Source organism: Triticum urartu, chromosome 2 (genome assembly GCF_003073215.2).
Source record: "Triticum urartu cultivar G1812 chromosome 2, Tu2.1, whole genome shotgun sequence".
Classification (NCBI taxonomy): domain Eukaryota; kingdom Viridiplantae; phylum Streptophyta; class Magnoliopsida; order Poales; family Poaceae; genus Triticum; species Triticum urartu.
In genome coordinates, this window is record NC_053023.1 from 648826622 (window position 1) to 648854375 (window position 27754).

Consider the following 27754-nt stretch of genomic DNA (forward strand, 5'->3'; position numbering starts at 1 on the left):
CGGCACGATCGGCGATCGTCATCTCCGCTGCGTGGTAGTGCCCGGTTACAATTATTCGCGGCTGTTTGAATCCAATAGAAAATGACTCCGGCCCAATTATGGCCGTCTATAGATCGCCCTTCTCATAGGGCAGCCATCGCTTTTACGTGCCCTCAGCCCGGCCATTATTTTGCTACAGCACAGAGGTAATTCTCCTCACTTTTTGTTGGTCAGAAAAAAAGGCATTGCTCGGTCCCGATTCTTGTTTCTTGTTAATGGCCGGAGAAATCTTCAGAGAAACCATCATCTATTTCTTTGCCGTAGTTTGAGACTGCTCATGTCATCATGCGTGCGTGTGTGTGTTCCTATATTGTTTAGCTTCTGTTTACCGACGACTCTCACAACAAGAGTAGCTTCCTTGGACCGTGTCATCCAGCGGCATCAAATCAGTCACAATATGGTATATACCCCCGTTCCATACTCAAGGGCGGCACGCGCGCATCATGAAGCAAGGCATTAATGGCGTGAGAGCAGGGCTCTGTCGATCGATCGGCCGGTTGCACCAACATTTCGTTGAGTGCTAACTAACCGATTAGGTGCCTCATTGGGCAGCCCGAATCCATGCAGACATCCCCATCCGGCAATTGAACGGGCAACGTACGTACGAGCGAGCCAGCCCGGTACCACCCTACCTACCGCCGCCCCCACCGGACCGGAGCCGCCGGCCGGCCGGAGCGGTCGTCGACCGGTCCCGGCCGGACGGCGACACGACCGCGGCGGCATCGGATCCTCCCGTCAGCATGCACCCCGCGAATCAGCGGCCCGATTCGACTTGATTATAGTGCCGCTGATCGTACGTACGCGTTCGTTATTGTTAATCAAGGAAGGACGCAATCGGCCAGCCAGCCAGCCAGGATCACTAGCGCCGCTTGCATGCGTCGTACCACGTCGCTCGCTGCGCGCGGCGTGTATGCGACCATATGCGGTGCAGTGCATGATCGCCTGGCCATGTGTTGGGCATGTGAGGCGGTCCGTCGACGCGCGGCCACTCACGCCTCGGCTACGTGTACGTACGTACTTACCATCCTTGATTTCGTACTGATTTATGGGATGATTTTTGATTAACTAATTCGGGGAAGATACTTTGAACTAACTAAAATCACGACGAGTAATTTGAAACGGAGGGAGTAATAATAACTAGACATGGAGCTTCTTACCAGGAAAGAACAAGCAAATTAATAGTCAAAAACTTGCCTTGCTGGTGGAATACTCGTGTGGGAGCCGGTAACTGGCGTGCTTGCGTTGTGTACCTAACTCCTAACCTGGTAGTCATTGGCCTTGCGTTTTTAATTTTTAACTAACCTAACCTCCGCTGCTAGGAGACAAGGGAATGATGTGCGCTCAGGGTTGGAACTTTCTTTGATCCTTCCATCTATCTTGTTTTTTCTCCGAGCTAGCTTTCGTGTCTTTCCGCCTCTGGACTGGGCGCCCTTTATTGTAACCTAGGATAACGTGGGTATTGCACCAAACCCGGCAAAGATATGACTACAGCTCAGTACTTCACCTACGGACTACTTAAATAAGCCGCAGGTAATTACTACTACCATCTTGGCCTTGTTAGTAGTATAAAAGAAAGATTTACCCCTCCGTATTTCCAGAGATCCTCCCATAATGGCGACGTAAGAGCAGCAAGAGTAATTAAAGTCAGAGCTCTGTGGAAATTAGGGAGCTTGTTCGTTAAAAGTGCACCTCTGCTGTTAGAGTGAGGCAGTAACACAAGAGTACATTCCTCACTGCCAAACTCGTTTGTGAAATCAGTAAGGAAACAGTCCACAGTTCGCTCCGGTCTGATTTTCTTGCTTGGAGTATATGATACTGTTTCACCGGCCATAAAACGACTTGCAACCGGCCGGCGACTCACCGGGCAACAGCATATGAATATCACCATCAAAATAACAAAATAATTGCAAATGCGTCCAACTCATTAACTTCTAACAGCTACCAGTAAACGGCGGCCCACCGTGTAGCTAGATGCAGGGGTGTCCATCAACTGAGCAATCATCTAAAGCAATTGCAAACTTGTGGAGTAAACCTGCGTCTTCTTTTCCGGGGAAGTCCATCGTGTCTGGCAAAGCTTCTTTGGTTGATAGCAATTAAAAAAAGGCACACATGTTTCATGGTCGAGTGAAGAAGACTCACAAACAGCTGACGATAACTTTTTTCCAACAGCAGTGCTACTGCTACCACTAAATCTTTTGCTATACTAGTACACTAGCAAAGCAATTCATGAGCCCAGAACGGTAAAAAGAATATATTCCTACTCGGCCCACAGGAGAGGCTCGCTGAGCCCGACGCAGCAGCCGCCGTCGTACTCCTCGGCGGCCAGCGCCGCCGGCCAGACCGGCGACCAGAAGAGCCCGTCCCTCAGGTCCAGAAGGAGGTCGGGCAGGTCGAACAGCGCATTGTCGACCTCGCCGCTGTCCGCGGGCGCCGCTTCGGCGCAGGCTGCGGCCTCCGGTGTCTCCGAGACGGCGCCGGAGGAGGACGACGGCGTCTCCGGCTCGTGCTCGTGCTCGGGCTCGGCCTCGCACTGCACGGCGGCGGTGGCGGCGGCCTTCGCGGCGGCGGCCTGGATGTCCGCGGGCGACGTGGAGTCCGGGCGGGGCAGCTCGTGCGCGAGCTCCGGGAAGTTGAGGTGCGCGGAGCGGCCCTTGATGGCGAGCGCGGCCACGTCGTGGGCGCGCGCCGCCATCTCGGCGGTCGGGAAGGTGCCGAGCCAGATGCGCGACTTCTTGCGCGGCTCGCGGATCTCGGACACCCACTTGCCCCAGCTCCGGCGCCGCACCCCGCGGTACGACGGGTGCTTGAAGCCGCTCTTGGGCACGGCCGCCTTGACGCTCGCGGCGGCGAAGTCTTCGTCGGTGCTGCAGCAGCTGCTCTCGTCTCCACGGACACCATTGGTGTTCGCGGCGGCGTCCTGCTCTCGGTCGGAGGCGGCTCTCTTGCGCTTCTTGGGGTGCTTGGGCTTGGGGCTCTTGGGGAGCTCTAGCGCGCTGGTGGCGAGGGAGGAGGAGGAGGAGGAGGTGGACAATGTCGACGAGGAGACGGAGGAGGAAGAGGTGGTGGGTGCATGGCTCGCGTCTGCCTCCATGGCTCGGTAGCAGGGATTTGAGGGCCTGTAGCTAGGTGGACTACAAGAAGCGTGGGGACTTGGGGGAGTAGAGAGCGCCTTGGGCCGTATATATAGGGGTGGCTTCTTCTTCCGCCTCTGGCTGGGGCCATTGAGTAAAGCGTTTCGTTTGTTTTCCTTTCTTTTTCAACGTGTTAGTACTATTCACGATTTTTTATTAATAATTAAATAAACAAAGTGAAGTGAGGATTGAGGAAAGAAGAATTGGTAGGAACAAATGTTTCACCTTTAAATAATCTTTATTTACACAAAATAAAGCAATCTCATACAGTAATGTTTTTGCAAAGAGAAGTATATCTGCCTGCAACTGCAAGAATGAAAAGTTTTTTTCATGTGCAGGATGCGGTCAATTGGTCAATTAAAATGAGAGGTCACTGGACTGTATTTAAACCATGCTACAATCAACTGCGTTTATATCTCAACAGAGTGGAATTACTAACCCCCTCGCAATTTTATTTTTTTACTAACCATTGAAACGGCATGTGAACCAATGCCAGTTAGGTAACACGTCTGATTCGGATTTATTGTGGCACTATTTGCTTGTAGATTCTGCTACGGCGAGCTTGTTCTCCTCCTCCCCGGCATCATCGTCAGATTGGCTAGTATTGGGGTTCATCGGAGCCCCCTTAAACTTGATTGGATGGTGATAGCATGAAGGTGATATCCCGGTAGGGTAGGGTTGAGGGGATCTAGACTCGGAAGCTAATTGAGATCTTTTATGGATATCCTAATGAACAAAACTCTACCATGATTTTCTGTAAACGTCTCTAATCAATATAATCCTTACAAAATAGAGGTTCAAGAAGCAAAAAAAAAACCCGCCCAAATCATCACATCAAGAAACCCGAAATCACTACTTAAGAGGTACCCCTGCAAAGGTCACTCTCATGAAATATGGTGGTGACAAATGATGCACCGCACATGCTTCACTTGTCGCACCTTGAGATTTTTATAGGATTTATTCCCACGCGTTAGAAGGATGGGTCGACATTCTTTTGGAACTATCTAATAACATGGCCAAAGCATCAGCAGATATGTCAAAGATAATGGGGGGGGGGGGGGGTTGATCTACAGAACGAAGCCCTAGTTTTCCTCACATCATGGCTTCTAGTAGGGCTTGATGGCAACACATTGTTGGTGGTGTCGACCTCGTCGATCTGGTGAGTAAAGTTACATCGAGCCTCCCCATCTCGACCTTTTGACTGTAGCTGTGTCGATGGCTCGTTGACGTAGATCGTTGGCCTCTCTAGCTGTTGACGTTGGGGTTGTTGGTGTGGCGGCGGATGCAGATTCATTTTGAAGTTCGGACCTTCAGCCTCTTCTCCCTCATGTCGGTGCCAACGTGAGCCTATGATTATTGTTTTTGGAGGTTGTAATCTTGGATTTGTGAATCTTTGAATGGCTTCTTCTCCATGGCGGTGGTCGGGCAAGATCGTGGCCTTCCATGACTTTTCATCCACGGTAAATAATGATTGGCTGGCTCTAGCAATGGAGAGGCAGAGGCCGGGGTCTTTCCCCTTTTTGAAAAAAAAAGAATGGAGAGGCAGCAACAAGGCCACACTGTCGACCCGTTCAGGACAAAGAAGACGATGGGCCCTTAGGGACCTCGATGCATTATCTTTAATAATTATTAAGGATGCATGACTGCTGGTTTGATCAACAGGCCCGGTGTCCTTTTCTGCACGAGAGAAAACACAAACAAAATTGTTAACCATATTTTTTTGTGCCCTTGGCATCGAGAAAAATCTGAAGTGAGCAGTTGAACTGACACCACACCAAGCCATGTTGATGTTGCCGGCTTATTCCACTCGAAAAAAAGAAAATGTTGCCTGCTTACGCGGAATTTTTCGGCATATGTAGACGTATATTGTTTTGCTTGACGAAGCATGCCGAAGAACCCTACATCAGCAGCAGCTACCGCGGCAAGTCCAAAACAAAAACTCCCAAAGATTAGATTAATGATGATTGCAAATAAACAATTTCTGGGGCGGTTTATTGCGCCAGTAGATCCCTCTAGCTTAGCTCGTTGGCCCATGGATGGTTGACTGCCTTAACTAACAGAGGCCTGGCATGCAGGTCAGTCTTCTTCTTCTTCTGGAGAAACCACTCCTAAGTAAATTAATCGTCCCACACATCATCGACTAATTCAGACCGGATCCAGCGAGTCAAGTGGCGCTGGTTGCATGCATTAGAAACGGTTGATTTGGCGGCATGACGCAGTACGTGGGGTGGCACATGGCTGTCAGTCTCCGTCGTCATATTGGCTGGGGGCCAAACCGGCAAACCCTCGACAGCCGCAGGCTGGAGGTCGTCGGACTCGGGCAAATCTCAACGAACGTTCGGCCGGAATCCGCGCCCGGTTCGAGAGCCGAATTTGGCTTCGTTTTGTCCGGTTTCGGCTTTGACTTCCAAAGTTCCAATGCGTTGTTACTCTCTCGCTCGTAATTTCAGGTCTGATGCCACAAACGGACAGGAGAGAAAATGAAAATGTTAGGCCAAGGCACACCAATACACCATCGTCGCCCGCTGCGAAATTCCAGCTCTGATTGATCGCGATCGGCTCCCGCTCTCTGTCCGCCAATTAAGCCGTCCAAGCTAGCTCGTGGTACGGTCCCAATAACTCCATGCGGATCGGCAAAGATATTTGTATCTACATGCGCAGATCAAACGAGGCTTCGCCACGTACTACTGCATCGCCCGTCCGTCCCCCCGATGGAGTATACGGAGAGGGATTAAACGCCGTCGCCACCAGTAGCAGTAGCAGTACGTAGCGAGGAACCTGCGCCGGGATTAATCCCTCCCTTCCTTCTACGCTTTGCGCTGCGATCCCCGTCCCGCGACTGCGAGCACGACGCACATGGCCCCGGACGATGCGAGCTCCGGACCTCTGGCGCCTGTGCGGCGTTCGTGCGCTGCCGCACAAAGTAGTGGTGGTTTCAGAAGGCTCAGAGGGATAGACTACAGTAACCTACCAGCAGAGCGTAGCAAGATGACGCTGTGCTTACGGTGGCTCGTACCGGCTGACAGGGAGGCCCCGCCGGCCGGTTGAGACTGAGCGGGGCCCGTTGTCAGCGGGCGACGAGCGATGGCGCATTGGAGAGCGCGTACGACTATTGCAGAGCTTGGGAGACAATGAGGTCGGGCCTGGAGATGGAACTCCGGGCCGGCGTGTAAACAACGCAAAACCCAGAGCGCGATCGAGGCGTTAACCCCCTCGTCAAGCCAGCAGCTAGGGTTCTTCGTGAAACACGTTGGATACTTTGACATACGGGGGCTTCCCCATGAGCTGCGCCAGAGAATTAAGCAGCCACGTGAGGTGAGACTGTGAGAGTGGAGATCGACCGCTCCCTGCGGCGCCCGCGTCGTAGGGTAGGGTAGATCCCAATCACAACTAAGCACGTCCGTACGTCGCTTCATCTCAAGCGATCGAAAGGCACGGGAAACCTCACGAATATCGCGGCGTCCCATCGAGGTCGACCGTGCCGATCGAGTAGACCGCAAGCATCGGCCGACCGATGGACACAAGGAAGGGCAGCGCCTGCGCCTTCGTCTGCGTGTGATCTTAGCCGACGAACCGCACGGCTGCGTGCGTGCGTACGTACCCGCGGTTGCGCCCCGCGAGAGATCCTAGCTAGCTCGCTACTAGCTTGAAATCCTAAGCATTCTTCTAGCTTCTTGTTTTTGTTACACCAAGCATTGTTCGTGGGTACAGTACAGAGATGGCGGGGTCGATGCAGCGATCTCGGCCGTTCGATCAGCGAGATGGTGACAGTACTACTATCTGGAGTGTTGTTCCTATCGAACGTCCGGCATTTGGCTGAGCAACGAGCCCCCGTAATCAAAGCAACCCGGCCGGCGGGGTTTGCTACTTGGATCGTCGTTGTACAGGAACGTCCTACCGATGCTGGCCTATTATAGTGGCGGATCCATCGACGGTACGTCACCTTGGTACACGCACTGTCACGCATTACTTGTAAGTTATACTAGGCCTCATCTGCCCTGCCCAGTGCGCATTTATGTTCTCTACTATCACCATCCCGGCGCGTACGCACAATAGACCTCTCGTCCGGCCATAGACATGCTAGCAGATAGTAGCAGCTTCGGCCCTCAGCCTCAAGGTGTCTTACTCTTAACCCTACTGCTGCTGGCAAGCAAGTATTCAACGTTGGAGCACGCAACTCGTTCCGTATTACTGTATGATGAGCCACTCTCTCCCTCCTCTGGATCTCCAAATAGTAAACAAGTTTCGAGTCTTCTGCCTCAGCCTATTGCCGACCAAGGCAGCACCGGCCGGCCGAGTCTCGCGCTCAGTCGCCCAAAATAGTAGCGGTGTCAACGAGCCACCGGCAACCCATGGTTATTCTGACGCCGAAAGCCATGTTAACTGCACGCGAGATCAAGAACTTGATGACCGGAGGTTAACGACTGTACCGAAGTGGAAGGAACCAGCTGCGCACTGGCGCACGAGTAGTACTACACACTTCACCACTCCACCATGCATAGTCGCTCTGACCCCCGGGGGAGCCTCAATTCATTACTACTAATCGCGACCTCAGGGACAGAGATGAACAGTCTTTGTATGAGCTACTGTGGACTACTAGACGGTACTGCAAGCTGTCCAAGATGCCAACGGCAGCCCCATTCAATGCCAATGCCAATGCATTGCTCGCACCCCGTTCTAAGTTCTAACAGCAAATTACTGCGTAGTACTACCATAATATAATGGTTACCAGCAGTTGAATGAGCTACAGGAGCCACACGTTACCTCCTACGCCCCCCCCTGCAGTCCTAGTTTATATATGTACAGCAGGAGGAGGAGTATCGGTATCTTCTGAATTCTGATCCTCTCTAAATGTCAAGCGGAGCGGATGGCAACAGGCTGTTGCAACCGTAGTTTAGTGGTACGGCCATGCCGTTAACAGCTGTGTGTGTGTGTACTAATTAGGTACCGGTGGTGGTGCTAGTTTAAGATGGCCGATGAGCATTTAACCATGCCCATGGACGGGCAAAGGAGAGCGTGCGTGCTCGCATAGTTTTACATAACCGATGACGCATTTAACCGCCATCTTGACCATCTTAGTGGTGGTAATTACGTACCAGCGAGTGAAGAGTGACTACTGTTCTGCAAGCAAGTACTCCCTCCGTTCCTAAATACTTGTCTTTCTAGGCATTTCAACAAGTGACTATATACGGAGCAAACTGAGTGAATCTACACTCTAAAATATGTCTACATACATCCGTATATAGTAGTCATTTGAAATGTCTAGAAAGACAAATATTTAGAAACGGAGGGAGTATTTCCCAGAGTTCTTGCATGCTTCGGTCAACACCAAGTTGGCCGCAGCGCAACGGTATTGTATGGCGGAGCCTGAGCACATGCCATCAGCACTCGGACACCGGATCTGGAGTTCTGGACGAACGAACACATGCGTAATGGAAGCAGGGCCGAATACAAAAACCTTTGGGCAGGAGAAGCGGGCTGATGGTGACAGTCTGACAGAAAGAAGTGGCGGGCCTAGATGCAAGTAAACCTGCACTGGCAGCAAGTTTCGAAAAAGGAAATGCACCAGCAGCAGGAATGCAGGATTGCAAAATGGTGTCAGCAGCAGGCTGGATGGAACATGGAAGTCGCCTAAACGTTCAGGCGTTCAGCTGGAGTTTCAGCAAATTCAGGGGTCAGTAGTGCTGCTGTCAACGATGTTCAGGTCCTTTAAACCATTCACTGGTGCCATGGCAGACAACGAAAGTAACGTTTGCTGAAGAACAGCAGTTGCTTTGTAGTAATATATGATCTGCTTACCCGCAAATCACTAGAGCTCTGCCGTACCTTTCCGGAAACGGCGCTAGCAGCAGGCAGCAGCCTAGATGGAAGTGGCTGGAGTTTCAGCAAATTCAGGGATCAGGAGTGCTGCTGTCAACGATGTTCAGGTCCTTTCTATGATCACTCACTGCTACAATGGCAGACAGCCAAGTAACATTTGCTCAAGAACAGTTACTTTTTATGGGGGGAGACTAGAGTATAGAATCAGCCCTTTAGGTGAGATCGTAGGATCAACCCAAACATTTCATATTTAGACAATCCAAAGAATTCTGAAAAAAAAATGTATAACATGCCTGCGGGGTATGTCTACAACTTAAAAAAAATCAGCTCAAAACTCGATCTACAGTTAGAGATTCAAGAAAGACAAATTCGAGTATGAATAGTGCCAGGTTTGGGTGAATAGTACCTGACACTATTCACATCTGATTTTGTCTTTTTTGGTCCTCTAAATGTAGTTCGAATTAGGAGCTGAAACTTTTTGGGCTTGTACATCACACATGAATGTGTGTCTTCAAATTTTCTCAGAATTTTTAAACATGTTTTGTATCTTCAAAAAAATTGATCTCATTGAGCTCACCTAAGTGCTGATCCTCTACAAGTCTTCCCCACTTTTTATGGTCTGCTTTACCTGCAAATCGCTAGAGCTATGCCGTGCCTTTCCGGAAAGACCCAGCCATGTGATTTCTGATGTATGGTCCAGCAGTTTCTGGTATTCTGGCCAACCTTTAGACTCCACTATGAGCATAAAAGCTTGTTGTTCAGGAGCTTTACTGACTGTTTCACCGTAATTTCATACTCTGGTTCAGCTTCTCGGACAGAGACGCGTCCAAGTTTGTCTCAACGAACACACCGAGTCAGTGGAGACGCATGAACATGTAAACTACTTTCCTCTGCAAAGAAAATATGAGAGCGTTTTGGTGATCTAACCGCTCTTATACTCCCCCCGTCCCAAAATTTGTGACTTGGACAAGAACTTTGGGATGGAGGGAGTATTTCTTTTCGGATAGGTGTGATGGGGAACCGCACAGGTGGCTGGCCCACTGGCGCATGGTCTGAATCGAGCGGGGAACCGGACCGAGTACGGTAGCGAATCGATTTGATGTGCTATAACGAATAGAACCAACTAATGTAGCGAACCAGGTTGCGGCACTATACCGAACCTTTTTTTTTAGAAAAAAAGATATTTTTAATAGAACGTCACCAAATTTTGAAATTCAAACATTTTATTAAAGGCCCAATCATTTTTTGAAAATACGAACAAATTTTATAGTCCTTAACTTTTTGAAATTTTTGTACACTCTTTGGATTTTCCACACATTTCCAAAAAACATGAACAAAATTTCAAAATTAAGAACAATTTCTGAAATTCCTTTTTTAAACACAGATACTTTTCAGAAGGACGGCATTTTCTTCAACTTTGTAAACATTTTTGTAAACCCGAACTCTTTAATAAATTTGCAAAGATTTTTTTTTAAAAAAAGTGAGAAGGAGGACCTTGGCGCAGTGGTAAAGCTGCTGTCCTGTGACCATGAGGTCACGAGTTTAAGTCTTGAAAACGAAGCTGCATGCACCGAGCAAGCAGCGACTACTTGAAGCAAATCACGTTGAATAGGAAATGCCGTTATGTCCGGGACGTCCTATATGTTGCTCTGTGCGACCAAGTGTTGGTCAATTGCACAGTGACCCCCGAATATGCCAACTCATGTAGCAAACGCTCCTGCTAATCTTTTTTTTCATTTTTTACCACGATTTTATGGATTTAATTTTTGTTTCCGGAAATACCAAAATATTTTATTTTTAAAACTTTATTTTTTAAATTTCAGAACAACAATACAAAAATTGAGCATTTATTTCAACGACACGAACATTTCCTAAAAATCCTGATTTTTTTATATTATGGGCTAATTTTTAAAAATGCAATTTTTTTAAGAAATCAAATATTTTTAAATAATTATTAAAATGAAACTTGGTAAACCTGGTAAAACCTGAAAAAGAGAGCCTTCTAGAAGGTTAATCCCTAGATTCCTGTAGCGCGTTCAAGGCTAAATGGGCTTGCTCAGTAGCTAGCCTTGTGCGACTTATCAAAATTGTCGCATTTAGCGACAAATAGGAATTATCAGTTTCGTTCTCTCCTTCGTAAAAGAAGAAAAAGGTGCAAAACATTGGTCACAGCCTAGTAAATCATAATTATGTTTCATATATTTTAGAAAAAATTCTTTTTATTTGGCAGAAGTTTAAATAATGTCTAATCAGTTTACATACCGAAAAATCCTATATTACAAATGGAAAATGTTCATGTATCACGATATAATTGTTAATATATTTTAAATGAATTATTCACATCATGTTTAATACTTTTTGTATACATAAATATATTCATGTATTAACAATATAGTTCATTTTTCTATAAAAGATTGCATTTTTTATAAAAAATATTCATACACACTTCAATATATATTCTGATACTTTGAGAAAAATAAGTTCATGTATTGACCATAAAAGGAAAACATAACTGGAAATTGAAATTTTAAAGGCATATACATAATGAAAAATAGTAAGAAAAAAAAGAGGAGATTATCATGTTTTTGGACCTTACAACACTGGACGACACCCGTATAAGAATGTGGATATTGCAAGTATGCTCTCCTTAAAATCATATGATATCGGTCGGTAAATACATAGACTCATAACTTCTTGATTTCCTAAGTAAAACTATTTATGCTACATCACCAGAGAAAAGTAAAATCTATGAATGTACCTACCAGATTCTGGAACTTATGGACCACATAATTATTGTTATGGGAAGTGGCGATTTGGACACGCTAAATACATGCTTAGTCTTTCTATTGGTCACCATGTTTGGCTGCTTCAACCTCCAGACATAGGTTGTATTCCTCAGAATATTCTTGAGTAATAAAGCATGTGTTTAGCCTAATTTTTTTTGAAGCAACACACGTTGAATAGGAAATACCGCTTTGTCAGGGAGGTCCTATGTGTCGCTCTGTGCGACCAAGTGTTGGTCAATTGCACAGCGACCCCCGACTATGCCGACTCATGTAGCAAACACTCCTGCTATCTATTTCTTTATATTTTTCTAAGGATTTTTTGGATTTAATTCTGGTTTGCAGAAAAAACATTTTATTTTTAAAAGTCGATGTTCTAAATTTTAGAACAACTGTATAATAATTGAGTATTCATTTACCCAACATGAATATTTTCTAAAAACCCTGTTTTTTTATATTTTGGGCACAATTTTTGAAAATTCAAAACAATTTTAAGAAACCAATGATTTTTGAAGAATTACGAAAATGAAACTGGGAAAATTCGGTAAACACAGAAAAAGCGCCTTCTAGAAGATTTTCAAACACTGGATTCCTGTAGAGCGTTCCAGGCTAAATTGGCTAGCTCACTCTGCAAGTTAGGTCACTAGCCTTGTGCGACTTATCAAAATTGTCGCAGTTAGCGACAAATAGGAGCCGGTTTCTCTCTGTCCCTCTTAAAGGAAGAAAAAAGTGCTCAACATTGGTCATAAAATCTATGAATGTACCTATCAGATTCTGGAACTTATTAACCATGATGGGAAGCGGCGATTTAGTGTCTAGGTGCATCTGGGCGTGAGCAGTAAATTCAAATAAAATAGTAGAAGAATTCAAAAAAAAATCTGAGGTTCATGTATTGGCCATAAAAGGAAAACATAACTGAAAATTTAAATTTTAAAGCCATATACATAATAATTGAAACAATATGGAAAGAAAATGAAAAATAGAAAGCAGAGAGAAAGAAAAACAGGAGATTATCATGTTTTTGAACCTTACAACACAAGACTACACCCTTGTAAGATTGTGGACATTGCAAGTATGCTCTCTCTTAAATCATATGATCTTGGTCGTTAAATACATAGATTCACAACTTTTGATTTCCTAAATAAACTATTTATACTACATGACCAGAGAAAAATTAAATCTATGAATGTACCTATCAGATTCTGGAACTTATTGACCACATAATTATTATGATGGGAAGCGACGATTTGGTGTGTAGGTGCATCTGGGCGTGAGCAGTAAATTAAAATAAAATAGTAGAAGAATTCAGAAAAAAATCTGAATTTTTTGGCATCGAAGATGCTCGAATGCGCTAGGTGCGTGCAAAAATTCTTAGAACAACTGTATAAAAATTGAGTATTGATTTACACAACATTAATATTTTCTAGAAACCCTGATTTATTATATTTTCGGCACAATTTTTGCAAATTTCAAAACAATTTTAAGAAACCAATGGTTTTTAAAGAATTACGAAAATGAAACTGGGAAAATCCGGTAAAACCCGAAAAACAGCCATCTAGAAGGTTTTCAAACTATGGATTCATGTAGTGCGTTCCAGGCTAAAGGGGCTGGCTCACTCTGCTTGTTAGGTCGCTCGGCTTGTGCGACTTATGATAATTGACGCCGTTAGCGACAAAAAGGAACCGGTTTCTCTCTGTCGCTCCTAAAAGAAGAAAAAGGTGCTCAACATTGGTCACGGCCTAGTAACTCATAATGATTTTTCCTATGTTTTCGAATTTTTTATTTATCAGAATTTTGAATAATGTCGAATCATTTTACATACCCAAAAATCTTATATTAAAAAATGAAAAGTGTTCATGTATCATGATAAAATTGTTAATATTATTTGAAATGAATTATTCATATCCTGTTTAATACTTTTGTGTAAGGAAATATATTCATGTATTAATAGAAAAGCTCATTTTTGTTCGTTAAAAGACTGCACTTTACATAAGAAATATCCATGCACATTTCAATATATTTTGATACTTTGAGAAAAAAACGTTCATGTATTGGCCATGAAGGAAAACATAACTGAAAATTTAAATTTTAAAGGCATATACATAATAATTGGAACAATATGGAAAGAAAATGAAAAATAGAAAGCAGAAAGAAAGAAAAACAGGAGATTATCATGTTCTTGAACCTTGCAACACTAGACTACACCCTTATAAGATTGTGGACATTGCAAGTATGCTCTCTCTAAAATCATATGATCTTGGTTGCTAAATACAAAGATTAATAACTTCTTGATTTCCTAACTAAAATTATTTATGCTACATGACCAGAGAAAAATAAAATCTATGAATTTACCTATCAGATTCTGGAACTTATTGACCACATAATTATTATGATGGGAAGTGACGATTTGGTGTTTAGGTGCATCTGGGCATGAGCAGTAAATTAAAATAAAATAGTAGAAGAATTCAGAAAAAAATCTGATTTTTTTGGCATCGAAGATGCTCGAATGCGCTAGGTGCGTGCAAAAATTCTTAGAACAACTGTATAAAAATTGAGTATTGATTTACATAACATTAATATTTTCTAGAAACCCTGATTTATTATATTTTGGGCACAATTTTTGCAAATTTCAAAACAATTTTAAGAAACCAATGATTTTTAAAGACTTACGAAAATGAAACTGGGAAAATCTATGAATGTACCTATCAGATTCTGGAACTTATTAACCACATAATTATTATGATGGGAAGCGGCGATTTAGTGTCTAGGTGCATCTGGGCGTGAGCAGTAAATTCAAATAAAATAGTAGAAGAATTCAAAAAAAAAATCTGAGGTTCATGTATTGGCCATAAAAGGAAAACATAATTGAAAATTTAAATTTTAAAGGCTTATACATAATAATTGAAACAATATGGAAAGAAAATAAAAAATAGGAAGCAGAAAGAAATAAAACAGGAGATTATCATGTTTTTGAACCTTACAACACAAGACTACACCCTTGTAAGATTGTGGACATTGCAAGTATGCTCTCTCTAAAATCATATGATCTTAGTCGTTAAATACATAGATTCACAACTTCTTGATTTCCTAAGTAAAACTATTTATACTACACGACCAGAGAAAAATTAAATCTATGAATGTACCTATCAGATTCTGGAACTTATTGACCACATAATTATTATGATGGGAAGCGGCGATTTAGTGTCTATGTGCATCTGGGCGTGAGCAGCAAATTAAATTAAAATAGTAGAAGAATTCAGAAAAAATCTAAATTTTTTGGCATCCAAGATGCTCGAATGCGCTAGGTGTTGGGGATCGTAGCAGAAATTTAAAATTTTCTACGCATCACCAAGATCAATCTATGGAGTCATCTAGCAACGAGAGGGAGAGGAGTGCATCTACATACCCTTGTAGATCGCGAGCGGAAGCGTTCAAGAGAACGGGGTTAATGGAGTCGTACTCGACGTGATCCAAATCACCGATGATCCTAGCGCCGAACGGACGGCACCTCCGCGTTCAACACACGTATGGAGCGGAGACGTCTCCCGCGCCTTGATCCAGCAAGGAGGAGGGAGAGGTTGAGGAAGAGAGCTCCAACAGCAGCACAACGACATGGTGGTGGTGGAGCGGCAGTACTCCGGCAGGGCTTCGCCAAGCTCTTAACGGAGGAGGAGAGGTGTTGGGGAGGGGAGGGGCTGCGCCTTTTATGTGGTATGCAGTGCTCCCCTTGCCCCTCTATTTATAGGGGAAGGAGGAAGGGGGCCGGCCCCCTCTAGATGAGATCTAGAGGGGGGGCGGCCAAGGGGGTGGCTTGCCCCCCAAGCAAGGGAGGCGCCCCCTCTAGGGTCCCCCCCCCAACCGTAGGCGCTTGGGCCCAAGGGGGATGCGCCCAGCCCACTTGGGGCTGGTTCCCTTTCCTCTACGGCCCATGAGGCCCTCCGAGAGAGGTGGCCCCTCCCGGTGGACCCCCGGAACCCCTCTGGTGGCCCCGGTACAATACCGATATGCCCCCGAACCTTTTCGGTGACCGTATGACAACCTCCTATATATAAATCTTCACCTCCAGACCATTCCAGAACTCCTCGTGACGTCCGGGATCTCATCCGGGACTCCGAACAACATTCGGTAGTCACATACAAGTCTTCCTAATAACCCTAGCGTCATCGAACCTTGAAAGTGCGTTATATCGACTAGAGGGGGGGTGAATAGGCGATTTTTATGAAAGTCTTCAAAACGTGTAAGTTATGAAGACAAACAGTAGAGATAAGCCTATCACTATGCAGCGGAAGATAGATTACACTAGGCAAGCCATGGTCAAGTATTCAATAGAGTGAAAGCACAATGACAAGTAGCTGCAGTGTAATAAGGATCAGGTAGGAAGAAGTTATGAAGCCAAACAAATCATACAGTTACGTTGTGAAGACAAAAGGTATAGCAAGCATGCAATAGCTTCACAATGAGTAACAGTAAGTAAAAGGAAGTGAAGATGAAACCAGTGACTCGTTGAAAACAATGATGTGTTGGACCAGTTCCAGTTGCTGTGACAACTATACGTCTGGTTGGAGCGGCTAGGTATTTAAACCTTAGGACACACAGTCCCGGACACCCAGTCCTGAACACGCAGCTCAGGACACCAAGTCCTCACCGTATTCTCCTTGAGCTAAGGTCACATAGTCCTCGCCCAATCACTCTGGTAAGTCTTCAAGGTAGACTCCCAAACCTTCACAGACTTCGTTCACTGGCAATCCACAATGTCTCTTGGATGCTCAGAACGTGACGCCTAACCGTCTGGAGGATGCACAGTCCTCAAGTGTAATAAGTCTTCAGATCACTCAGACAAGAAGACTTAAGTGATGCCCAATTTACTCTGGCTCTGGGTGGTTAGGGCTTTCTCCTCGCTAGGAATTTTCTCTCAAAGGCTTCAAGGTGGGTTGCTCTCAAACGACAAAAGCCGTGCACTGAAATCTGAGCAGCCAACCATTTATGGTTGTAGGGGGTGGGCTATTTATAGCCACTTGGCAACCCGACCTGATTTGTCCGAAATGACCCTGGGTCACTAAGGAACTGACACGTGTCTCAACGGTCAGATTTCAAACTCTCATGGCAACTTTACTTGGGCTACAAGAAAAGCTGACTTATCCAGCTCTGGACAAGATTCGCTCTCATTGTCTTCACTCGAAGACATAGGTTTTTGGTTTAGGCATCACTTCAGTCATTCTAACTGGTTCTCCTGGACCCCACTTAATAGTACGGTGGTTCCTATGACTCAACACAAAAGAAAAAGAACTACGAAAGATCTAAGTCTTCGAGCTCCATAGGCTTCATAACGTGTCTTCTTTTGTCATAGTCTTCAATGTGAATATCTTCATATACCCCCTTTGACTTCAATGTCTTCATACATTTTTAGGGGTCATTTCTAGTAGTGAAACCGAATCAATGAGGGACTTCTACCTGTGTTATCCTGCAATTCTCACAAACACATTAGTCCATCAACTAGGTTTGTCGTCAATACTCCAAAACCAACTTGGGGTGGCACTAGATGCACTTACAATCTCCCCCTTTTTGGTGATTGATGACAAACTAGTTGAAGTTTTCAACGGGGAATATAGTCTGTGAAATTGTAAAGGATAAGGAATTGTCTTCATAAGTTGCAAGGGCTCCCCCTAAAGATGTGCATACAAGTTAATTTGCTTTTGGAATGCAAGTGCACATGGCAGGTTGTACTTGTGGAGATGCACTTCAGCTTATGATGACAATCCACTATGCATGTGAAGATATATGAAGATAATGACATGCATAATGGAAAATGGACGTCTGCAGAATGAGATAAGTGCGGAATTTATCATCGCACATGCGGAATTTATCTTCGCAAAACAGGGTGGCAAACAAGTAGCAGACGACCATTTGGTTTAAGTGCTACAACTCATAAGAACCAAATGTAAAGCAAGAGTTGTAAGCACAAAGCAAAATATAATAAAACATAAAGCACCCGCCCATATGGACCCGCTTGAAGACTATCAACCCATATGCTTCTCCCCCTTTTGTCAGCAAGGACCAAAAAGGTTTGAAGACATAGAGTGTCTACTCGTTCCCAGGAGCAGCAAGGTCGTTGGAGGTGTTTGGCGGTGCAGAAGAGCTTGGAGGTGCTGAAGCAGGTGGCGGTGAGGTAGCATCGTCTTCTTCATCAATGATTATGGCAGTGACTGTGGCAGCAGATGAAGAAAACTCAGAGTCTTCAAGTGCTGGTGTGCTTCGCATCACAGCCCTTCTAGGAGGTGTGGTGTCAAACTTGAAACGCTCAGTGAAGCCATCCTCTTCAAGTTCAGCTTTAGTACATATCATTTATAGCCCTTTCCATGTGCGGCGACAGGTTTCATGGGCAACGAAAGCGTTCTTGGTGGCAAGATTTCGGATGCGATTGACATCCACCAAGAGGCTCTTCATCTGTCTCTTCAACCAGTCATGATGCCTATCCTGCTTTTGATGAAGGGCCACAAGAAGCTCTCGGTCATTGAGAACACGAGCGCGCTTCTTGGGTCTTGAAGCAGTTGCACTATCAGTGGCTTCAGTTGAAGCAGGGTGTGGCGCACATGTAGTGCTAGCCAAAGGATACACCCTGGAGATGGCTTCAACACCTTCATCGTTCTGAGTGAAGCTCTGGTGTTCTGCATTCTGAAGACTCAAAGGTTGCTTGGCAGGCTCAGGATATATAGCTTCAGCAGAGGTATCCACATCTGGCAAGAAGATCCGATGGTTGCGGGCTGAGGGCTGATATGAGATCGTAGAGTGAAGCTTGATCAGTCTCATTACCCAAGGAGCATAGAACTTTAAACCAAACAGATCTGAGCCTGATGCAGCTAGTTGGCGTATGAAGAAGTCCTGTGCGTTGAAGCATTTGCCATGAAGGATACAAAACAGCAGAGTCTTCATTGCACCCTCGATCTTGGCATTTGGAGAGTGCCCTTTGATAGGCCAGAGAGTCCGCCGGATAATGTGATAGATGGTTCTGGGAAGGTACTCAAAGTCTTCAAGGAAGAACTCTATTGGATAAGGAGCATCGTGGGGCAATGGCTTCATCATGGAGAGCATCTGACTCATATTCGGTTCAGGCCTCTAGAATATGCTCTCAAGAGCTTCAGTGTGTAGTGGACAGCCTTCCTCGAAGAATTGGCCAGGAGTGGGTAGGCCGGTGAGCTCAATGATATCAAATGCATTGGCTTCGTGATGGACATTGCCGGTCATCCACTCCAGGGACCAAGTCTTCGGATCTCTGTTGTATCCTTTGATGTGGAGGGTGGCATAGAATTGCAACAGAAGCTCTTCATTCCAGTGCTCTTCATCAGTTACAAACTGCAGTAGACCCACTTGCTTGAAGCAATCCAATGCTTCCTCTAAACAGGGCAGACCAGCAATGGCTTCAACATCAAGGCGCTTGTGCGGGAAGATGCGACCTTGGTTGTATAGGATGCATGAATAGTAGCTGCGCTGAGGATAGCTCCAGAACCTATCTGATGAAATCCTTTCCCTTGAATAGGGGTTCTTGGAGCTGTTGAAGAACGTATTGTCTGCCTTGAAGCTATTGATGTCAAAGGAGCCAGGTGCTGATGCAGGACCTGGGAACCTTGGCAGCCTTGGGACTGGCTTCTGGACATGAGGCCTGTGCTCAACATGGTAATCAAATTGAGGACCAGCAGCAGACTCAGGAACAGAAGTGTCTGGATCAGTAGCTTCCCTGTCTGCTAAAGCTTTTGGTGGGGAGGGCTCCACATTAGCTTCAGTGTTGGTTGTGGAAGCCTCAATATTTTCAGCCTCCGCTTGACTAGCTGGAGGGTCGGTTACAAGCACGTTCTCCTGGAGAACTGCTTCATGGTGGAGAGTAGGAGTGGGCTCTGGTGGTGCTTCTTCTGTGGCTGATGCAGCCGGGATGTCTTCAGCATAGACTTGAGGCCTTGGACCTTTACGAAGCCTGCAGAATGCAGACGGCGCCTGTGGGGTTAGAGTGGGCTGGGCCTCATTGTCTTCTTCCTCTTGAGGGCGATCCGCCCATGATGCATCTTGTGCAATTGGCGTCAGAGGACGACCAATGCTGATGAGTTCGCTTTGTTCATACTGAGGAAGGGCTGCATCATCTTGTACATTGTCCTGATGACCAATGTCTTCAGCAGCAATGGGGTCGGCTGCTGGTATGTCTTCAGCTTCAGGAACCTCTGTGGAAGCAGGCTCATGAACTGTCAGTTGTCGTTCTGCGTTGGGGTGAACCATAGCAATAGGTTCAACTATCAAGGGCTCTGTGGGAGCAGCCCGAGATTTCTTGATCTTTCGCTTCTTCTTGCTGGGGGCAGTAGGAGAGGCTTCAGAGCTTTTCCTCTTCCTGGCTTCAGCCTCAGCAGTTCTTGTCTTCTTGAGCTCTGAAGCTGTTGACCGGCTCTTTGGCTTTGAGCCAGTCGTTGCAGTTGGGAAGACAATTGGAACTGCTTCTTGCCTAGGTGCCTCTGGTTCAGCCATAACAGGCTTTTCTTCTTCTTCGCGGCCATCTTGGGATCGATGCCAGGACGCCCAAGTGCCTTGCGCTTCTCAGCCTCATTGTAGGCTTGTACACATCTTTCAGCCAGAGACTTCATCCGCTCACGTGAACCCTGAGCTTCTGCATGCTTCTTCAGAAAATTTTCCTTTAGCTCATGCAACATGGTCTTGAAGCTCTTCACTTCTTACACGCTGAGCTTGGCCATATTCTTCTTGAACTGAGCCTTTTCATGATCAATTTTCTGCTTCAGTTCAACAATGCGCTGGGCAATTGCAAGTTCTGAAGCAATAGCGCCTTGGAAGGTGACGCTGAGGCCAACGGGCAGCTGTAGATCTTCGAAGCTGATGTTTGGTGTGGCAAACCATTCGTCGATGAAGTTGTGGATGATGGCGACATCAAAGAGAGGCAAGTTGTTGAATATTTCAGCTTCTTCTTTGCTCTTGATGAGCTGCTCGAGAGCGTCATCTCCAAGATCTTCATCACTTGACAGATCAATGGCTTCGCTGCGCAGAATGGCAGCAGCTGTGAGCTCTTTGCCGGTGTGTGGCTGAGGCACCTTGGCCTTCTGGGGCTTGGAGACGCGGGATACGTCTTCAGACTGCACACTGTCTTCAGGAGGTGCAGTTGCCAATGGCTTCGCCCTTGAGATTTTTGATGAAGGGGCCGGCTTTGAAGCTTTTGGCTTCTTCGACTGCTTTGGCTTCGGTACAGCAGGAGCTTCATCAGACTCAGTGTCAGCTGGAGGGTCATTCATGGCAGTCCCTTGGACTAAGATGCGGGTGATGAGGCCCTCAAGGTTGGCATACGGACCGATGATATTGGGTTCTGCGTCGCGTGTGCCATCTGCCCTTGGTGCAGAGGGACCAGGGTTGAAGTCTAATCCCAACTTCTTCTTGTTCTGCTTCGCTGATTGTTGGGCAAACTGGAAGTTGCGCTTGAATAGATTGTCGTCACGACACCAGAGTAGTGACGACGGATGTGCATCATCAGGCTGTGGCCCACGAACCATGCATGGATAGAAGCTTTGGGCAATAGCTTCATCACTGGACCTGGGTACAAGGTTCTTGTATAAGATGTCTCCCCATGGTCTTTTGATGGCACTTTTCTCAGCATACTCTTGGGTTGTGAAGCGATATTTGAACCATTGTTCTGCCCAATAGCGTCGAATCCATTGGATTCGGGTCTTGCGCTGCCCATAATTCTCTTCGGGATCTGTTTTATACATTTCTGCCAGGTCTTCAGGCAGATCTTTGGAAGTTCCTTCATGTCGCTGTCTGCCCCCCTTCCTTGCTGCTGCTTCTGAAGCCATAAACTTTAACTTGAAAGGCTTCAAAACTTTCAAAGGCTTCAAAGGCTTTTTTTTGCTGGACCAACAGGAACTGGCTTCAAGAGAATTTATGTGATGCTGTAGGAATTCTGCAAATGAATGCAGACTATGAGAACCGAAGGATTCTCCCACGGACATGTACCTGTGGCAGCATTAAGGTGCGAGGGAAGGGGAAGAGGTCATATGCATTCTCAGAAGGTTTTGAAGATTAATCAGTTTAGAAGACATTGACCTCATCGTGCGAACACATTCACTCATAGATAAGAAGTTGGTTCCAGATTTGTACGAACCCACAGATTAGTACAAGTGAGGAATATAACTACTTCATGAAGCACAAGTGAATGTACTAAGCATGTTATGAGATGCAGATTGAGAGATCTAACTTGTGTGAAGAGAAACTTCTTATGGTAGAAAGTGACAGAACCATGAGATCAAAAGGGGCTGTAAAAAGAAGTTTTATTTACCACACTTGGAACTGCTAGACGGAGTGGGAGATGATGCTGAGAAGTTCAATCCTCCGTTCCCTAACTTGGCGACGGAAGACACCTACGGCGACGGCGGAGAGGACGATGTCCGCGATCGGCGTGAAGACGGCGTCGGAGAGGTTGCGGCAGCGAAGCGCTTCGTCACCGGCGTCGTCGAGAGCTAGCGATGGCGCTAGGGTTCATGCGAGGGTGGAAGAAGGAGATAATGACCGCGGTAAGTGTGAATTTATAGGCACAGGGGCGGCACTGTGCTATTACTCAGGTGCCCCTGGCGATTCGCATCTGAGGAATCGTGGCCAGTTTGCGGAAGTTTGGGGTTTGTTCCACGTCCCACGCACGCCTGGATTGTCGGGCGGTCGTTCCTGCTTCTCCGGATTTTATGTGGAGGAATGAGCATTGAAAACGGACTTTATGGTTGTCTCTATATCTTCTGCTGACAAGGACGCAGAGAAGACATTCAACAGTTTCAATAGAATGCATATGACTTGGAGAGATAGAATTTTGAGATAGAGAGCATAGAGAGGTTAAGGTCCGATCACATTCACTTAGTTCAAAAGATTCAAACAAGAAGACATAGCTATAAGTGAATGTTGTAGAGGACAGAACACTAGTATATATATATATATATATATATATCTATATGATCAACATAGTGAAGATAATCATGAAGACATGTTGAGATTGAAGCCAAACCAAATGTGAAGACATTGCAAGGTAACGCCATGAGTGAAACACTTCAAAATAGAACGTTTGGTGGTGGCGTTACCCACCGTATAAGAAGTATTAGACCCAGACACAGCGCACAATTATCGTGGCGCTCCGAAGTCAAATTCCACATTAATGTATTCACACTTAAAATGTATGTCTTCATTGATTGAAGATATACTTTACTTCGTGTGTTGCACATCTAAGTCATCAATATGCATAAGGGTTAGGATGTGTGCCTGATCACAGGACATTTGAGGATTCCAGGATATTTAGCTCACACCGTAACTTGCAAAACCTCTTCTCATCCAAGGGCTTGGTGAAGATATCTACCAATTGCTCTTCAGTGTTGACGTGTATGATATCAATGTCTTCCTTCACAACATGATCTCTGAGAAAGTGATGACGAATTTCAATGTGCTTTGTCTTCGAGTGCTGAACTGGGTTGTTGGCAATCTTGATGGCGCTTTCGTTGTCGCAGTAAAGTGGCACTTGCTTCAGATGAATGCCATAGTCCTTGAGTGTTTGCCTCATCCACAGAAGCTGAGCGCAGCAAGATCCAGCAGCAATGTATTCAGATTCAGCAGTGGAGAGAGATACACAGTTCTGCTTCTTTGAAGACCAACATACAAGTGATCGTCCCAGAAAGTGACATGTGCCTGATGTAGACTTGCGATCAACTTTGTCACCAGCATAATCAGCATCCGAGAACCCAACCAAATCAAACTCTGAGCCCTTTGGATACCATAATCCTAGAGTTGGGGTGTGAGCCAAATATCGAAGAATTCGCTTCACAGCTAAGTGATGCGACTCCTTTGGTGCCGCTTGAAATCGAGCACACATGCAAACACTAAGCATATATCTGGCCTAGATGCACATAAATAGAGCAAAGAACCAATCATGGAGCGGTATACCTTTTGATCGAACTCTTTACCATTGTCGTCGGGACCCAGATGATGTTTGGCTGGCATTGGTGTTGTGAAGCCTTTGCAGTCTTGCATACCGAACTTCTTCAGGCAATCTTTGAGATACTTCTCTTGAGATATGAAGATTCCATTGCGTTGTTGTCGTATTTGAAGACCAAGGAAGAACTTCAGCTCCCCGATCATGGACATCTGATATTGCTCTTGCATCATATATCCAAACTCTTCACTGTACTTCTGATTGGTGCAGCCGAAGATAATGTCATCCACATATATTTGGCACACAAACAGTTCACCATCATATGTCTTCGTGAAAAGAGTGGGATCCAGGGAACCAGGTATGAAGCCTTTTCTCTTCAGGAAGTATTTGAGTGTGTCATACCAGGCCCTAGGGGCTTGTTTGAGGCCATACAGCGCCTTGTTGAGCTTGTATACCATGTCAGGATGTTTTGGATTTTCAAAGCCAGGCGGTTGTGCAACATACACTTCTTCTTCAATTTTGCCATTGAGAAAGGCACTCTTCACATCCATTTGATATAGAAGAATGTTATGATGATTTGCATAGGCCAACAGTATGCGTATGGCTTCAAGCCTAGCCACAGGAGCAAACGTTTCATCGAAGTCAATGCCTTCCACTTGAGTATATCCTTGAGCAACGAGACGAGCTTTGTTTCTGACAACTTGACCATGCTCATCTTGCTTGTTGCGGTATATCCATTTGGTGCCTATTATGTTGTGCTTCCGTGGATCAGGACGCTTAACCAGTTCCCATACATTATTCAGCTCAAACTATTGAAGCTCTTCTTGCATAGCTTGAATCCATTCAGGTTCCATGAAGGCTTCTTCAACTTTCTTGGGTTCTGATATTGAGACGAATGCGAAGTGCCCACAGAAATTTGCCAGCTGAGTTGCCCTTGAACGAGTGAGTGGACCTGGTGCATTGATGTTGTCAATTATTCTATCAATCTGCACTTCATTGGCAACACGAGGATGTATAGGGCGAAGACTTTGCTCTTGCTGATCTGTGTTGTTGTTGGGAGGAATGTCTTCAGGTTGAGCATTGTCTTCATGTTGATCAGGTGCTGAGATGATAAGTTCTTCTTCAGGATGAGCTTCAGAAGGTATAATCTCTCCAGTTCCCATTAGCTTGATTGATTCACTAGCTGGAATTTCATCTAGCACATTTGGCAGTTGCTCTCTTTGTGAACCATTTGTCTCATCGAACCGCACATCCACTATTTCAACCACTTTGTAATGAAAGAGATTGAAGACTCTGTAGGAGTGCGAATCCTTTCCATATCCAAGCATAAAACCCTCATGTGCTTTTGGTGCAAATTTTGAGGTGTGGTGTGGGTCCTTGATCCAACACCTTGCGCCAAATACTCTGAAGTAACTGACATTTGGCTTCTTGCCAGTTCGGAGTTCATAAGATGTCTTGTTCAGAAGCTTGTGAAGATAAACACGATTGATTGTATGGCACGCAGTGTCAATGGCTTCAGTCCAGAATTTTCTTGGAGTCTTGTATTCATCTAGCATCGTTCTGGCCATCTCAATGAGTGTTCTGTTCTTGCGTTCGACGACGCCATTCTGCTGTGGCGTGTACGGAGCTGAGAATTCATGTGTGATGCCCAAGGTATCAAGATATGTATCAAGGCCAGTGTTCTTGAATTCAGTCCCATTGTCACTTCTGATGTGCTTTATCTTGGCGCCAAAATTGTTCATAGCACGATTGGCGAAGCATCTGAAGACATCCTGCACTTCAGTCTTGTAAAGGATTACATGCACCCAAGTATATCTAGAGTAATCATCAACAATGACGAAGCCATAGAGGCAAGCAGTAGTAGTAAAAGTTGAGTAGTGAGTGGGACCGAAAAGATCCATGTGAAGCAGTTCGAAGGGTCGAGTAGTGGTCATGATTGTCTTCGAGGGATGTTTTGCCCTCGTCATCTTCCCTGCTTCACAGGCACCGCATAAGTGATCTTTCTTGAACTTGACGCCCTCGATGCCTATGACATGCTTCTTCTTCGCAAGGGTGTGGAGGTTCCTCATGCCAGCATGCCCAAGCCTCCGATGCCAAAGCCAGCATTCTGAAGCTTTTGCAAGAAGACATACTGCAAGTTGTGGCCCTGCTGAGAAATCTACCACATACAAATCATCTTTCCGATACCCTTCAAACACTAGAGACTTGTCAGATTCCATTAGTACCAGGCAATGATATTTTCCAAATATTACGACCATGTTCAAATCGCAAAGCATTGAGACAGACATTAAGTTGAAACCAAGGGATTCAACAAGCATGACTTTATCCATGTGTTGATCCTTTGAGATTGCAACTCTACCTAGACCCAATACCTTACTTTTACCAGTGTCAGCAAATGTGATGTGGCTCTTTGTAACACCCTCGATGCGACTATATCTCCCACGTGTCGAGGCACGACTTAGAGGCATAATCGCATTGAAGGCATATGTCGCAAGTGAGGTAATCTTCACACAACCCATGTAATATAATAAGGGAAAGAGATACATAGTTGGCTTACAATCGCCACTTCACCCAATTACATGAATAAAGCATTACATCATCCAAATACACTCAAGGCCCGACTACGGAGCCAAAATAAAAGAAGAACCCCAAATGCGACAAAGGTCCCCGATCGACCCCAACTGGGCTCCACTACTGATCGACTGAAACGAAACAACACAAAAGGACAAGATCTTCATCGAGCTCCTCCTGAGCCTGGTTGCGTCATCTGCACGGACTCATCGGCACCTGCAAGCTGGTTTTGGAAGTATCTGTGAGCCACAAGGACTTAGCAATCTCGCACCCTCGCGATCAAGACTATTTAAGCTCATGGGTAAGGTAAAGGTATGAGGTGGAGCTGCAGCAAGCGACTAGCATATATGGTGGCTAACATATTCGCAAAAGAGAGCGAGAAGAGAAGGCAAAGCGCGGTCGAGAAACTATGATCAAGAAGTGATCCTGGACTACCTACGTCAAGCATAACTCCAACAACCGTGTTCACTTCCCGGACTCCGCCGGAAAGAGACCATCACGGTTACATACGCTGTTGATTCATTTTAATTAAGGTCAAGTTCAGGTTTTCTACAACCGGACGTTAACAAATTCCCATCTGCCCATAACCGCGGGCACGGCTTTCGAAAGTTCAAATCCCTGCAGGGTGTCCCAACTTAGCCCATGACAAGCTCTCACGGTCAACGAAGGAATAGACCTCCACCCGAGACATTCCGATCAGACTCGGTATCCCGGTACAACAAGACATTTCGACAGGGTAAAACTAAACCAGCAACACCGCCCGATGCGCCGACATCCTGATGGGAGCTGCACATATCTCGTTCTCAGGGCAACACCGGATGAGACATCCTACGAGTAAAACCAGCCCTCAAGTTTCCCCGAGGTGGCCCCGCAGTCTACTCAGTTCGGACCAACACTTAGACAAGCACTGGCCCGGGGGGGTTAAAATAAGATGACCCTCGGGATGCGCGACTCCCAAGGGAAAAAAAGGCTAGGTGGCAAAATGGTAAAACCAATGTTGGGCATTGCTGGCAAAGCTTTACTTAAGGCGAACTGTCAAGGGGTTCCCATTATAGCCCAACCGCGTAAGGGACGCAAAATCCGGGAACATAACACCGATATGACGGAAACTAGGGCGGCAAGAGTGGAACAAAACACCAGGCATAAGGCCGAGCCTTCCACCCTTTACCAAGTATATAGATGCATTAATTAAATAAGATATATAGTGATATCCCAACAAGTAAGTAAATGTTCCAACAAGGAACGGCCTCCAATCTTCACCTGCAACTAGCAACGCTATAAGAGGGGCTGAGCAAAGCGGTAACATAGCCAATCAACGGTTTGCTAGGACATGGTGGGTTAGAGGTTTGACATGGCAACTTGGGAGGCTGACAAGCAAATGGTAGGCATCGTAGCATTGGCATAGCAAAAGAGCGAGCATCTAGCATAGCAAAGATAGTAGTGATTTCGAGGGTATGATCATCTTG

At 45.7% G+C, this 27754-nt stretch overlaps 1 protein-coding gene across 1 annotated transcript; it reads right to left on the bottom strand.

The window, feature by feature from the left end:
- Positions 1-2063: 2063 nt before the first annotated feature.
- On the bottom strand, positions 2064-3209 carry LOC125533877 (ethylene-responsive transcription factor ERF024-like). The gene has a single exon (XM_048697206.1). The coding sequence runs from the start codon at positions 3128-3130 to the stop codon at positions 2297-2299; it is 834 nt and encodes a 277-aa protein (XP_048553163.1). The 5' UTR covers positions 3131-3209; the 3' UTR covers positions 2064-2296.
- Between the last annotated feature and the right edge of the window lie 24545 nt (positions 3210-27754).